Here is a 13,832-nt window from a genome sequence, read left to right on the forward strand (position 1 = left end):
TTCAGCTATCGAAACAAAAGCTTCCTGTTTAATACTTTGTGGTCCCTAAATGAGGTGATCAACTTCTCACCATTTCTATTGACACTACCATTTCCACTAATCAAAGGTGGTGAGTCCCAGATACTCTCCACGCACATTGAATTCAATATTGGGTCGTTTCTATTTCTATGAAATACAACCATTTCCCAGTCAAATATTTATCCAGATATCTTTCTGATGGAATTTATCAGTGCAGCATAAATTCTATTGCTGGCAATTTGTTGCACTGATCTGGAGGATTTTGTGTAATCATCCTGGATGATAAAGACAAATGGGGAGCTGACACTGAGCTCAGCTTATTCAACCTCTTACAGAAATTTTAGACTGACTTAGAGATTGATGCTGCACAACCCACTCCCCACCAGCCCAAAATCAGAGCTGCAAAACCTCCAAATTATAATATGAAATATGATTTCATACAAGTACCTCTGTTCATTTATTACTTGTGCCACAGAGCATCGTTTCAGCCCAAAGTCTCCACTTTTAGATCTGCTGCCCTGCCCATCTCCCCATGGTTGTGTTGAAGGACAAGTTATATAGAACATAGAAAAGTACAGCACAGTACAGGCCCTTCGGCCCATGATGTTGTGCCGTGGAATAATCCTAATCCAAAACTAAAATAACCTAACCAAATTACATTCCCCTCAATTCACTGCTGTCCATGTGCATGTCCAGCAGTCACTTAAATGTCACGAATGACTCTGCTTCCACGACTACCACTGGTAAACTATTCCATGCGCTCATAACTCTCCGGGTGAAGAACCTCCCTCTGACGTCTCCTCGATACCTTCCTCCTAACACCTTAAAACTATGACTCCTCGTGGCAGTCAATCCTGCCCTGTGGAAAAGTACCTGGATAAAAAGAAAAAAAAATGCACTGATTGACCTGAAGTGTTTTACTGCTAATGAAATACTATTGAAGTCACATGGCAGTGGCACAGTGGCTCAGTGGTTAGCCCTGCTACCTCACAGCACCAGGGACCCAAGTTCAATTCCAGCATCAGGTGAGTATCTGTGTGGAGTTTGTACATTCTTCCCGTGTCTTCATGACATGGCATGAGGGAGAATCCCATGCATTTTGAATGGAGCTACGGAAAATTTATGCCCACATGAAAGGATAATGTCTTATCCAAAATACAGCACTACCGACAGTATAGTATTTTTCAGCATTGCTTTGAAGTGTTAACATAAATTATGTGCTCAAGCTTCTGGTTTGGTGTTTGCATCTACAGCCTTCAGACTCAAAAAAATGAGCTATTGCTAATGTCATTTGAAAGTGCTTTAGTGCTAAGTAAAGATGGCTAACATAGAATCCCTACAGTGTAGAAGTAGACCATTCTGCCCATCAAGTCCATACTGCCCCTGTGTAAAGCATCCCAACCCTCTGACCCTATCCCTGTAACCCTGCATTTCCCACTGCTGATCCACCTAACCCTGGACACTTTGGGGCAATTTAGCATGACCAATCCACCTAAGCTGCACATCTTTTGACTATGGGAGGAATCTGAAGCACCTGGAGAAACTCATGTGGACACAGGGAGAATGTGCAAACTCCACACAGACAGTTGCCCGAGGCTGGAATTAAACTCCCATTTCCCTGGCGCTGTGAGACAGCAGTGCTGACCTCTGTGTCACTGTGCTGCCCCACTAGAGAATAGTTTGTGTGTTTGTATTCGGGTAGGAGTTTATATTTTAAAAATACCTTTATTTTCAAACAGTGAAACTCACGGCAGTGAAGAAACTACTTTTGGAGAATATTACGACAGATACCATACAGGCAAGGTGGCTACCGGTTAAAGGCGCATCTGGCTACAGACTTACATGGGGATCATCTGGTACTGTTCCTTTAAATGTATATCCCAGTTTGCAAAGTATATTGCATTATTTTATAGATTTGAGCCTGTAACTCCCATACGAAAATGAATGAAAGTCCCCTAAGATCCCAGGTCCAGTGTTTTGTGAATGGTCAATTAGCTGACATCAACAGGATAACAATTCTTGAGTTAAACAAAAACCAAAAGGACTGCAGATGCTGGAAATCAGAAACAAAATCAGAAATTGCTGAAAACTGTAGCATATCTGGCAGCATCTGTGGAGAGAAAGCAGAGTTAGCTTTTTGGGTTCAATGAGCCTTTTTCAGAACGTGAAGATGCCTTCTTTGCTGACCATTCTTCAGTGACCCGACACCAGACCCTTCTGAAGTCCTACAGATGCCGCCAGACTTGTTGACTTTTTCCAGCATTTTTTGAGTTCAACTGCCTCATTGTACCTATATAAAAATTTGAATAAATATTCTTTGACACTTGATTTGTAAACACCACATTTCATTCCGTGATGGAGATTGCCATGCCGGATTTCCTTCTCTCCTTGCCTTCAAGCCAATCCAGGATATACATTCGCATTCCAAACCTTTTCCATAACATAGCACTCTTCAAAGAGACAAACAACTCCATGGTACACCCATTATGAATCGATCATCCATAAATGTCACATTTACTTGCATTTACTATGGTACTGATTTTATCAAAGAGACTTGCAACATAGTGATGAAAAGAGCTAAAAAAGGATAAAATGCATTAACGGTTCATAACCACCAGAACAAAATGCACACTTTTTGACTGCAAGCATTGACGCATTTTCAAAATCTGCTCACCTCAAATATTTCTAATTATTCATGACCCTTTAATCTGTTCCACTGCACTCAGTTCAGGGTCTGAATTTCAGAGATGATATTTCATATTTGTGACAATATTTTTGAAAGTATAATTTTTATTTCATTGTTGAACGGATACATAACTGAAATTCAATGGATCAGAGCACAATACAAAGTTTGTACATCATCATTCAAAATTTCATAGCACATTTGGGACAGTTTTCATGACACCCACGGTGAAACCCACTGATCTACAGTGCTGGGAAAGAGCTCTACTCCTCCTACTAATGGGTTGGTTCAATTTGTTACAACTAAGGAAGCAATTTGAGATGGACCAGTGAGCTGTTTCAAGAAAGGTTCTGTTCATTAACTTAATTAGTGGATGATGAGTATCATGTGTTCTGAAGTGTTTCTGGGAGCTGCAGTCTCAGATTTATAGAACATTAAGCCATTGTCAGCCAATAATCTCTTGGCTGGAAGTTGCACCTTATGGGAAAATGAGAAACAAATTTAGGCAATTTTGATTGTTGTGCAATAATATAAAACTGGTGATTTATTTTATTCATTCATGAATGCAGGCATTGCTGGCCATGCATGCATTTATTGTCCGTCCTTAATTGCCCAGAGAGTAGTTAAGGGACATCCATATTGCTGTGGCTCTGTCACATGCAGGCTGGGCCAGGCAAGTATGGCAGTTTCCTACCCTAAAGGACATGAATGAACCAGAGGGTTTTTCAGACAATCAACAACAGTTTCGTGGTCATCATTAGACCCTTAATTCCAGATTGTTATTGAATTCAAATTCCAGCATCATGGCAGAATGCAGACCCTGGTCTCCAGAAGGTTACCTGAATCTCAGAATTAATAGTCTAATCATAATACCACTCAGCCATTGCTAATTGCAAATTGGTAGCTCATTTGAAGCCTCTCACTATTTGTATTTAATTGAAGTGATTCCATTCCTTGTAATCTATCTGTGTCAATTGATATTACCATATTTTGCTATAACACAGGATTCATATATTTACTGACTTATGCAGATTCTTGAGCAGACTCCTTTAAAGTTAAGGAATTAAAGCCCTCCATTATGCTAGTATTAGTTTGCACTGACTACTCTTGTATATTCAAAGATTAGCCTACCTGAAGAATATGGCTCATATCCAACAAGGTCAAGTATCCAATTTCATGTGCCTTCACGAACATAACAAAGGGGTAGAGGATGCTTAAGGGATCCTGTATCTCTCTTAGATAAACTGGTTGAGTCATCACTCTCCAGCACATAGATAAGGAATTATACGGTTGCCCAGGAACAAACATACAACAGAAGCAAATGGCATTGAAGATTGCCAAGACAGTCAGAATTTTGAAGACACATGTGGCCCTAAGGTGACCTATATATAGAAAAAGAGAGCTAATACATTCCAAGTTACAGAACAGTTACAACCATAGAAAAGGGATGGAGGTCAAGAACTTCAAAACTGAAGAAGAGTCACCGGGCTCAAAATGTTAGCTCTGTTTTCTCTCCATTGATGCTGCCAGACCTGCTGAGTTTCTCCAGCAATTTCTGGTTTGTTTCAGATTTCCAGTATTTACAGTTCTGTTCTGTTTTTAAAAACTGATCGTCTTTGGTGTCATCTTGGTGAGATAATAAACCATTAGGAGATAAGGCCGGAGCTGTATACATCTAGAACAAAGTAGTCAATAAATACAGAAAATACACTCAAGTGTTAGGATTCTCGAACCTATTACAAGCCCTCGATGTTGAAGGTGGGCCAAGTGGACAATTTGATTATCTAAACAAAAATACATTAAATTGTATAATTTTAATATATTTCTATAAAACATTTTAAACAAGTATCAAACCATTAGGGCCCAAGCATGGAGATTATTTTTGAACAGAATCCACGTGACTCATGCGTTTAATTAATTTAGTCTGTAGGAGCATTCTACAATTTAGAAAGCATGGTTTTTCTAATCTTTCTCTCAATAATAGAAGATTGATAGCTTAGCAGTGAAGGAAGGGTTTGGTAACAAAGTTCATGGATTGTTTCAGAGATGTACTTTGTTGACACAATAATATTTAGTTGGGGAGTGAAAGAAACAAGTTCCAGTGATCCTTCAAGCCTACTGACTATCAAAGAGGAGAATTTTGATAACCATGGTTTTTTTTTTAATCAACAGAGGGAGACCTGCAGAATGTCAATTTAGGTGAAGCCTACCACTTCTACATGATCCGAGGTCTGCAGGCTGGTACTGAATACACTGTTACTATCAACCCAATATTTGGCAATATAGAAGGTCCAGTGGTCTCTGGGAAGATCGTGACTTGTAAGTGTTTTGTTTTGACATCTGTTAGCCCACAAACCAATATTAACAGTGTGCAGTAGTTGTGATTACTCATGTACTTCCTGGCTGGCAGCCAGTTCCTGCAACGCCATGACTTAAAAATTCTTTTCTTTGTTTTCAAATCCTTTCATGACCTCAGTTCAGCCCTCCTGGTCTCCATAGCCTCCCCCAGTCCTATAATTCTCCGAGATATCTGTATTTGTCCAATTCTAGCCTCTTCCACATTCCTAAATTTACTTGCTCCCCCATTCAGGTGCCAATTCCTGAAGCTCCAGATGTTCCCCCTAAAACAAAAAAAACCTCTCTGCTTCTCTCTTTAAGAGTGTGGTTAAATCAACTTCCTTTTACCTACCTTAACATTTCTTACATGGATCACTATCAGGTTTTGGTTGATATTCCTGTGAAGCACATTTTTCTGTGTTAAAGCCCAGAATATAATTACAGGTTGTTGGTATTGTTAGACTGGGCAAAGAATCCGAAGCAGTATGTGTCCAAAGTGTGTGTCACTAGCTTGTGCTAGAATTCTTGCAAGATTTTCATGTCAGTGTTTCTTGGAATAAGATTTATTTCTTGGACTCAGTTGCCAAATGTACTCCAGTTGACAAGAGACACACCTATCTGGTGAACCGGTACATAGCAATACTGGCAACTTCCTCATAGTTTCCTCATGTCTCCAAGACTGGGGATTCTGTAATATGAAGTGTCCGAGCCAAAAATAAAAAGAAACACCAGCTCTAGCTTTTGGAAATTCATTTTTAAGGATGGATCACATTGGGTCTTCATCTTGGACGTGAGAGAGTAAAACATGAGATCAGAAAATTATCTTGTTGTACCATGTCCATATTTAAGACCCAGAATTTTGCTGCTGAAATACCCAGACGAGATAGATTCCAGATTCGAGATCTACTCCATGCTGTGTTAGTTGATCTGTACCGGAGACCTCACAGGGAAAATGTATATCCTGCTTCCCACTACCCACTGAGTAAGGCTGGAGAAAAGTGACCTGATCACTGTCCTGCAAAACCTGTTGAGAGTGTGTGTGTGTGCACCAGGTGAAGAATTTGGGATTAATTGTGCTGCTCCCCAAAGTCAAGGTTATGTGATACCTGCTAAGTTTAAACATTTCTAACGTTGGGATGGTGCTGGAAGGTACTGATGCCAATGAAATTACACTATGGCTAGGAGTCATGTTTTGAGAGGGAAAGTTTCTATTATCTTTCTATATATGACCTCCATTGTCGTCTAATCACCCAATTCTTCTGTGTGTTTGACTTATAGACTTCACCATATCTCCTCCAGCCCTTCAATACTCTCTTCATTCAAATGCTGTAGATCCTCCAAGTTAACCATTTGTGCAACAGTCCGCCTTGTCACCCTGCTCTCCCCTTACCCTACCATTGATAGCCATACCTTCAGCCATTTAAGAATTGCAATCTTAAATTCAAAGCAGCTTTGAGACCATTCTTAAAATCCACATCATTAACCAAACCATTGGTTACCCACATAATCTAGAATCCCTTTCTATGGCTTGGTGTTCATTTATTTCAGAATTATGCCTCTAGTAAGCATCTAGGGATGTTTTACCATGCTTGTAAGTGTAAGCTGTTGCCATTGGTTTCCCAGAAGAGATAGTTACTAATGAACAATAAAGAACTACACTCATTTACGTTATTTTTCAGAAACACCTTGAATGATATTGACATGTATGTTTTTCCAGTGGCAACAAGTTCTGTCCACATTCTGCGAGCATCGTCCATCACTACGAGCGGTGCTGTCATCACGTGGAATGCTGTCCAAGGTGCTACAGGATATAGATTAGCATGGGGGCCCACACCAGGTACTTGACTCATTATTGCAAATTGAGATAAAGGAGAGAGTTACAAGTGTTGCAATTGTTGTTGACTTGCTAAGTAAGAATCACAAGACAAGAGTCACGTATGGATATTTTTGATTAACCAGCCAAGTGATCACTTAATTCTGAAACAAATGCGACTCAAACCAGGAGTTACTAGCTCAGAAGTAGGAAGACTACCACTGTGTCACAAGGGCCCTATGAGTCATAGGTAGGCTAAACAAGCTGGGGGATTGAAGATTTCACGATAATGGAGGACTTAATGAACTGGTTGGGCTTTTGACACAGCTTAACAAGTTTTATAGTAATCTTTTTCTATTGCTGGTCCACAACTTATGAACTAAATTTCACGAGGTACCATAGTGGGATTTGCTAACTCAGTGCTTTAATCACTACAATCTCATGTCCACTTAACTAGTAATATATAAGAGGGCAGAGCAGTGAGGCACACGTTCCATTTTCCCTGAACTAATCTCTCCTTCTCAGTGACATCACATTGGGAGGATATTTTGTCAGAGAATCCAAAGGACAAAGTTGCACCAACCAGTTCACCAATTCTCCCTAATATTGTAAGAAACAAATTAACTTGTTCATGGTGTATAAAATTATCTTGTTGTACCGTGACCATACTTAAAACCTAGAGTTTTTACAGAGATCATTGAGTGATAAAGGAACCTCCACCCTCCATGACCCCGCAACCCTAATGAGGGAAACAACAAAAACAGTTAAAAACAGTCATCAAGAGATCTCTTATTGCCCCCTCCACCTTGTTTAGTAGACATGTGACTTTTGACCACACTTTGTAGTTAATGCTTAGTGGCCTGCCCAATAGTTTTAAAAAGTCCACATTATTGTGGGGACACCTTGTGAGCACAAGGACTACAGAGGTACAGGAGATGGCCACCACCATTACCGTGTCTAAGCTACAATGGATGGCCAATACATTCAATCTTTCCAAGATTGACTACATTCTGAGAATAACTAAAGTAAAAAATCATCTGAGCCCAAAGCATTTCCATTGTATTTCTTTTATAGTTTCTTTTTTAGAATTTCTTTAACGTCACTTTGCCTTGTTTGCAGAGTTCATTGGGAGTGACCGACCCCGTCAAGTAGCTCTGAACAGTAGCACAACATCACATCAACTCAAAAATCTGGTTTCCAATACAGAATATGTCTTATCCCTTTACGTGGTCTTTGGTTCTGTTGTGGGCCCTGGGATGACAGCAACTGTGAAAACAAGTGAGTGGCTTTGTGCAATATTTTCTGACAGCATTAAGATTAACACTGTTATGACCGGGGTTGGTCCAGAGTTGCTATCAGTCTAGAAGGGATACCACCCCATGGTTATTCTCCAGAATGAGGAGGGAAGAGCTGCCTCCCTTCTTATGCAACTTTTTCCATAAATAGCCACAACAAGGTTAACCCCTTCTCTTGAGGAAACGTTTTCCCAGTTCAGTTTTATTTCTGTTTATTTGTTGTTAATTTGTTGAATCTCATGGAGGTTTCTCCCTGTGACGCCTAGTGATTTTTCTCACTGCATCTTATGAAACCTGCCACACTAACTGCCGACCCTGCTCCACTGTTTCTTCTTATCTACACACACAGCTGTCTAGTGAACATTCTCAGTTGCCACTTCATGGCTTACTTCAGCACAATGGAACTTTAAACTACAACTACCTTACTAGTATGCTAGTCCTCCAGAACATTGACACTTGGACATACCAAGAAAAGGATTGCAGTTAGTTATAATCCCTTTTCTTATACACTCCTGGAAGAGTAAAGCACAAACATATCTTTCATCCAGGACTACCTTTCTTTCAACTGATTGAGTTGGCAGTCTGGGAACAGCCCGTGAGAGATCACAGGTACATTATTTAAATGGTGTCTCTCGTTCTGAAGTGTTGCTGTCTAAATGCCTCGATGTTCTTTCGGTGTAATATTCCTTGTTTCCTCCTGGGATTCAATGTAATCCTTGCAGGTATTTTGAGACAGATGTTGAATTTGGTAGGTCAAAATATCCATAAGAGATTTGTGTTATGATCTGTTTTCATGATAACATGAAATGGAGAGATAATTTCAAATGTCATGAAAATATTATCCTTTCTGTAGAGACTATAAATGGTAACTCTGAAAATTGAAACAATTTCCAAATGTAGTTATTGACTACTTCAGATCAAGTAGTAGCTACGAGAGTTGCTATTCAGTTGCTGCAGATACTCTGATCTAATGATCTCCCTCAGATCCTGCCACAAAAACATCATAATGAATTACTTATTTCCTACATCAGTCAATGCCCTAGAAACATAAAACAGTTCTGTAGGAGGCTGCTTGACCCATGTGCTGGCTTTTTTGAAGATTACAGTCGGTTCTGCTATAATGTGATAATTGCGTTCCTATGCAACATTGCATTACAGAAAATCACACTATAGAAATAACAGGGCATTTGGGGAAAACAGGGTTAGGGATGGACCATCAATAAACTCACTCAGAATCATTCAAAAATCATTGAAAAGCTTAGCAGAAAGTACATCACAGTTTGAATAAACATTTAATTCATATCTAATAATGAAATAAAAGTAAATTTAACTCCTTATCTTGAAAAAGTGTTAAGATGACTTGATGGGGGAGGAGATTTTGAGATTGCTCTGTCGTTAATGCAGGGACTGAAGGTCGTCGTCATTATCATCATTACTACCTTCAGGTGTAGTTGTGGTTGCAGGGTTAGGGCAAAAAATAGTTAATCCAGAAGTGGATGGCTGTGGTTCATTGTCTTCTGACTGTTTCTTAGGGATTAGCTTAAAAAGGACATCCAGTTTTTGATGCTTTTCCCTTTTTCTTCTTTCCTGAAGAAGCTGCTCACAGGATGCCAAATAAGATCTTATTCCACGAACCGCCACCCTGCTGTGTTCTGCAATTTAATCGTTGTCCTGTAAGAGCTTCTCAATTTCCCTCAGGATAGAAGACAAAACGTGATGCTGCTTTCTGGACTTCATCTTCTTCATCTCCAGCTTCCACTTCCACTTTGTTGTAGATCAGCTGTAGAGATGTCTTCACAGTGGGACGTAAGCAGCTCTTCAATATCCTCACTCTTCTTCAGAGATACCACTTCTTCAAATTAAGCTTGCTTTGCAAGATCAACACAATGTTCTTTGATTCTTGGGAGATCCTCTGATGGATCAAAGGTTTAAAATCTTGAAAAAATTCTAGGAGAAGCTTCCGTCAAACTGATGCAAGCAATCCTTACTGACATCACCGCAGGCCTCCGTGATAATGTCAATTGCATTCTTGATGTTAAAGCTCTCCTAACATTGAAGAACACTGTCCTTATCCCCCTCAGTGGCTGCACTCAGCCTCTTAAATATACATCTTAAATAATAAGCTTTAAACGCTGCTATTGCACCCTGGTCCCTGGGTTGAAGGAAAGAGGTTATGTTTTGGGGTAGAAATAGCACTTTGATGTTTTCAAAAAGCTCACCAATGGTGGGAGGATGGCTTGGCATGTTTTCCCGGATGAGAAGAGTCTTGATGCATTTGTTTTCCTGCAGTACCGTCTAAAAACATTTTCCAAAACATCAACAGTAAGGTCAGAAAAAATTTGCCCCGTCATCCAATCCCTTTTTCTTGACCTAAATAGACACCTAAAGTAGACTTATGGTGACCTTTCAACACAATTGGCAGAGTGGTACTCCACTACAGGATTAAGCTTTAAGTTTCCACTGACGTTGGCAGCAAGCAGCACAGACATATGACCCTTTGCCACATTAAAGCCGAGAGTGTGTTTCATTCATAGAAATGTCGGTTCTTGATGGCATTTGCTTCCTGTATAAAGCTGTCTCAACCAAACCAAAAATTTGATCTAAATTGTAGCCTTCTTAACTTTTTTAGCTGAATGCGTATTCTTACGTCGTGGTATCATATTTTTAAGCAATGTGTCTATTGACTTACTCTCTCTATCAATCTACATGAGAGATATAAATGTGAAGGCAGTTAGATGATTTCCAACCTGTCCTGTCCCATTTTGCTCTGAATTTGACCATTAGGCTTTGTATTTGGCTTGCTTATGACTCCTGCCTAATTTCCCTCTCTTTTTCGTAAAACTGCCCATCTTTACCTCTCTGCTGCACTACGTTTGAGACTTATATTTACTGTGTTGAAGATCACTGTACAATTCCTATCTCTTACACCATAGTCTTGAATATCAGACTGGCTTTTTTCAGATGATTAATAACAGTAGGTGGCCCATAGTCAAACATATTGTGCATGGGGTGTGGGAAGATGAGATTGATGGGTCAAATTGCTTAATTTATTTAGAATTTTCTTTGTTCTTGACTCACATGCTGACAAGAATAGTGTCATCTTTCAGAACATTGGAACTGGCTGCAAGTAGATAGTCCATCAGATTCATGGTTGAGTGATTCCTTGGTTCTGTGTATCACTTGCTGCTTATGCTATGAAGTACCTAAGTAATCCTGTTTTGTAGCTTCACAAAGATGATACTTATTTTTACATGTGCATGCTGCTGCTCCTGACATGCCCTCTTGCGCTATTTGTCGAACCAGGGTTGATTGTATTGGTAGTGTTTGGAAATCTGCCTGGCCATGGGGTCGCAAATTTTGTTTGAATATAACTTGGCTGTTGCTGATGACCAACAGTGCCTCATGAATGCCCAGTCTTGAGTTGCTGTATCTGTTCAAAATTTATGTCATTAAAGATGGGTATAGTGCCACACAACTGGCATTTCACACATTTCACCAACTGCACTCTCAAGAACCAAGTCTAGCATTGGCTCTTTTTTGATTGGAGCAGACACATACTGCTGTAAGAAACTCTGTGAAATACAATGTAAGAGCGCTTACCTCTTTCAGCCCTTAGCACACCAGTATCATGGTCTATATTTAGGTTCAACTATTCACTATTCATAGACAATTCAAAGACTGATTGTATATTTTCTTTTAACTTTTGTCTTTTAGGACTTGCCTGTTATTTCTGATCTGTGGTGTGTGCTTTGTAACTATTTCTTCATAAACTCAAACTTACTGTTAGTTCAAGAAAGTCGGGTTAAGTTTGCCGCTTTTCAAAATAAAAATTCATGTGGATCTTGGAAAAATGTACCCAAGTGGAAAGTTTCCTTTTCAAATTAACCTTGACGTGACAAACTGAGGGGTGGATGAAAAACCAAGGGGAGCCTAATCATTTCTCCTCACTTGGAAGTTTGACATTTGACCTAAACTGTTTAAAAACATAAAAAGTTGGGGAACCTCATCAAGGGGCTGGTCATAATGCATATCGATGTCTCAGAAAAAAAACATTGATCTAGTTGTCCAATCATCAGCACCTTGGAGAGAGATTGTCGCCCACATTTTATCCAAGATCTTGGCCAGAAATGTAAATACTCAGTTAACCTTCCGTGGAAGGGATTGAAATACCCTGGAAACAATCCCAATGATAAACACATTTTGTGGACGACCTAGGAAAATGACATAGGTTGCTAACTTGAAACCATTAGGACTCTTTGCAAAGGAACACAAAAGTTGTTAGAACTAATTAAAGCGTAGAGTTAAGTACAAAAGGGAACAAGGATCTGAATCAGAAACATAGAGGGCAAAGGAACTGTCAAAATAGATGAATGTTGAATTGTTAAGATCCTGTTCAAACATGGGATATTTAGAACAGTAAGATCCTAAATACAATGAAGTCTGGTGGTATGTACATGTTCAAGCGTGGTGGTTGATTCACTATTCCATTGCTGTAAACCAGTGAGCTACAGATGCTCCAAGACCATACCATCAATGTTTGTCCTATTTGCCAATCCAATTGATGACTGTCAACCATCAGAGTTTTATTTAAGTCTTGATGTAAACCAAACGTTAAAAGTAGCCAAATATAGTTGTTAGCCTGATGCCTAAGATCACAGGAATAGAACCAGCAAACATGATCACAGTTCAGGAAAGTGTAATCCAAATGCAAACTCTTAAAACCAGCTTCAAACTCATTAACTTATAAAACAAATTATTGCCTAGTAATGTGGAAAGTCTTAATATAATAGGGAATGACAAACAATAGATCTGATGTGAAAGGAGGAGGGAGATGACAGCAGCATGTATTGGACATGGTGTACATTTACAATGGAGCTAGATTGAATCAGATATTGCCTGCAAGTTCATTTCATGCAAAAGAAAGTGAAAGTACTTCCATCGATTCATCTCAAAATGCACTGTCTACAGTGTTAGCACATTCTACTCAGAAGGATCCCAAGATTGATATTTAGTCTGTGCTGATCTATCTGATCAATTGGACTTCCAATAGAGGGTAACAGATCATAATTCCAGTGGGGAATATTGATAGGAATGTGGCTGAAATGACAGGCTGTTGTTTAAATCTCTTCCAATAGTTTCCGCCAACTTTCCACTGAGTTACACTGGGAGATCGAAAGATCTCCAATTAGAAATCTCATAGAATTGCAATGATCATGCTGAAAAGGAGTATACGGGAAGAATGGATGAATATAGGCTGTAACTTAACAGTGAAACCTTATCTTCCAAATGGCGTACCCTGTCAATGCCCACTGTTTATACTCACTTATAAAGAATATCCACTTGGGCAAATAAACATTTGTGCAACTGGCTCTGAATAAGAGACAATGTGTTTTGGACTTGTTTAAAAAGCGAAGCATATTTTGGTGAATTGAATGAATTAACTGATGGTATTTTGTACTTCAGGTCCGCTTAGTCATGTATCAAACTTTAGAGTAACCACATACACTAATACCTCCGTGTCTGTGGTCTGGGGTGCTACTGTCGGAGCAACAGAGTACAAGATAACATGGAGTCCGACATCAGGTAAATGAAGAGAAACCATCCCTCTAAATTATGCAACTGAGGAACATTTGTTATTTGTGTTTCCCTGGTCTTTCTTTGTGACTGTAAACAATTATAATTGCTG

At 39.4% G+C, this 13,832-nt stretch overlaps 1 protein-coding gene across 12 annotated transcripts in view; it reads left to right on the forward strand.

Moving 5' to 3' along the window:
• Positions 1-13,832, forward strand: part of LOC125463397 (collagen alpha-1(VII) chain) — a 377,348-nt gene that overhangs the window by 68,498 nt on the left and 295,018 nt on the right. For all 12 annotated transcript variants that reach the window (XM_059654498.1, XM_059654507.1, XM_059654500.1 and 9 more), the window contains exons 11-15: positions 1,758-1,874; positions 4,874-5,020; positions 6,756-6,875; positions 7,971-8,129; positions 13,610-13,729. In XM_059654498.1, coding sequence (XP_059510481.1) covers positions 1,758-1,874; positions 4,874-5,020; positions 6,756-6,875; positions 7,971-8,129; positions 13,610-13,729 — 663 coding nt within the window. The remainder of the gene's footprint in view (positions 1-1,757; positions 1,875-4,873; positions 5,021-6,755; positions 6,876-7,970; positions 8,130-13,609; positions 13,730-13,832) is intronic.

This window comes from Stegostoma tigrinum, chromosome 25 (assembly GCF_030684315.1).
Source record: "Stegostoma tigrinum isolate sSteTig4 chromosome 25, sSteTig4.hap1, whole genome shotgun sequence".
Taxonomy (NCBI): domain Eukaryota; kingdom Metazoa; phylum Chordata; class Chondrichthyes; order Orectolobiformes; family Stegostomatidae; genus Stegostoma; species Stegostoma tigrinum.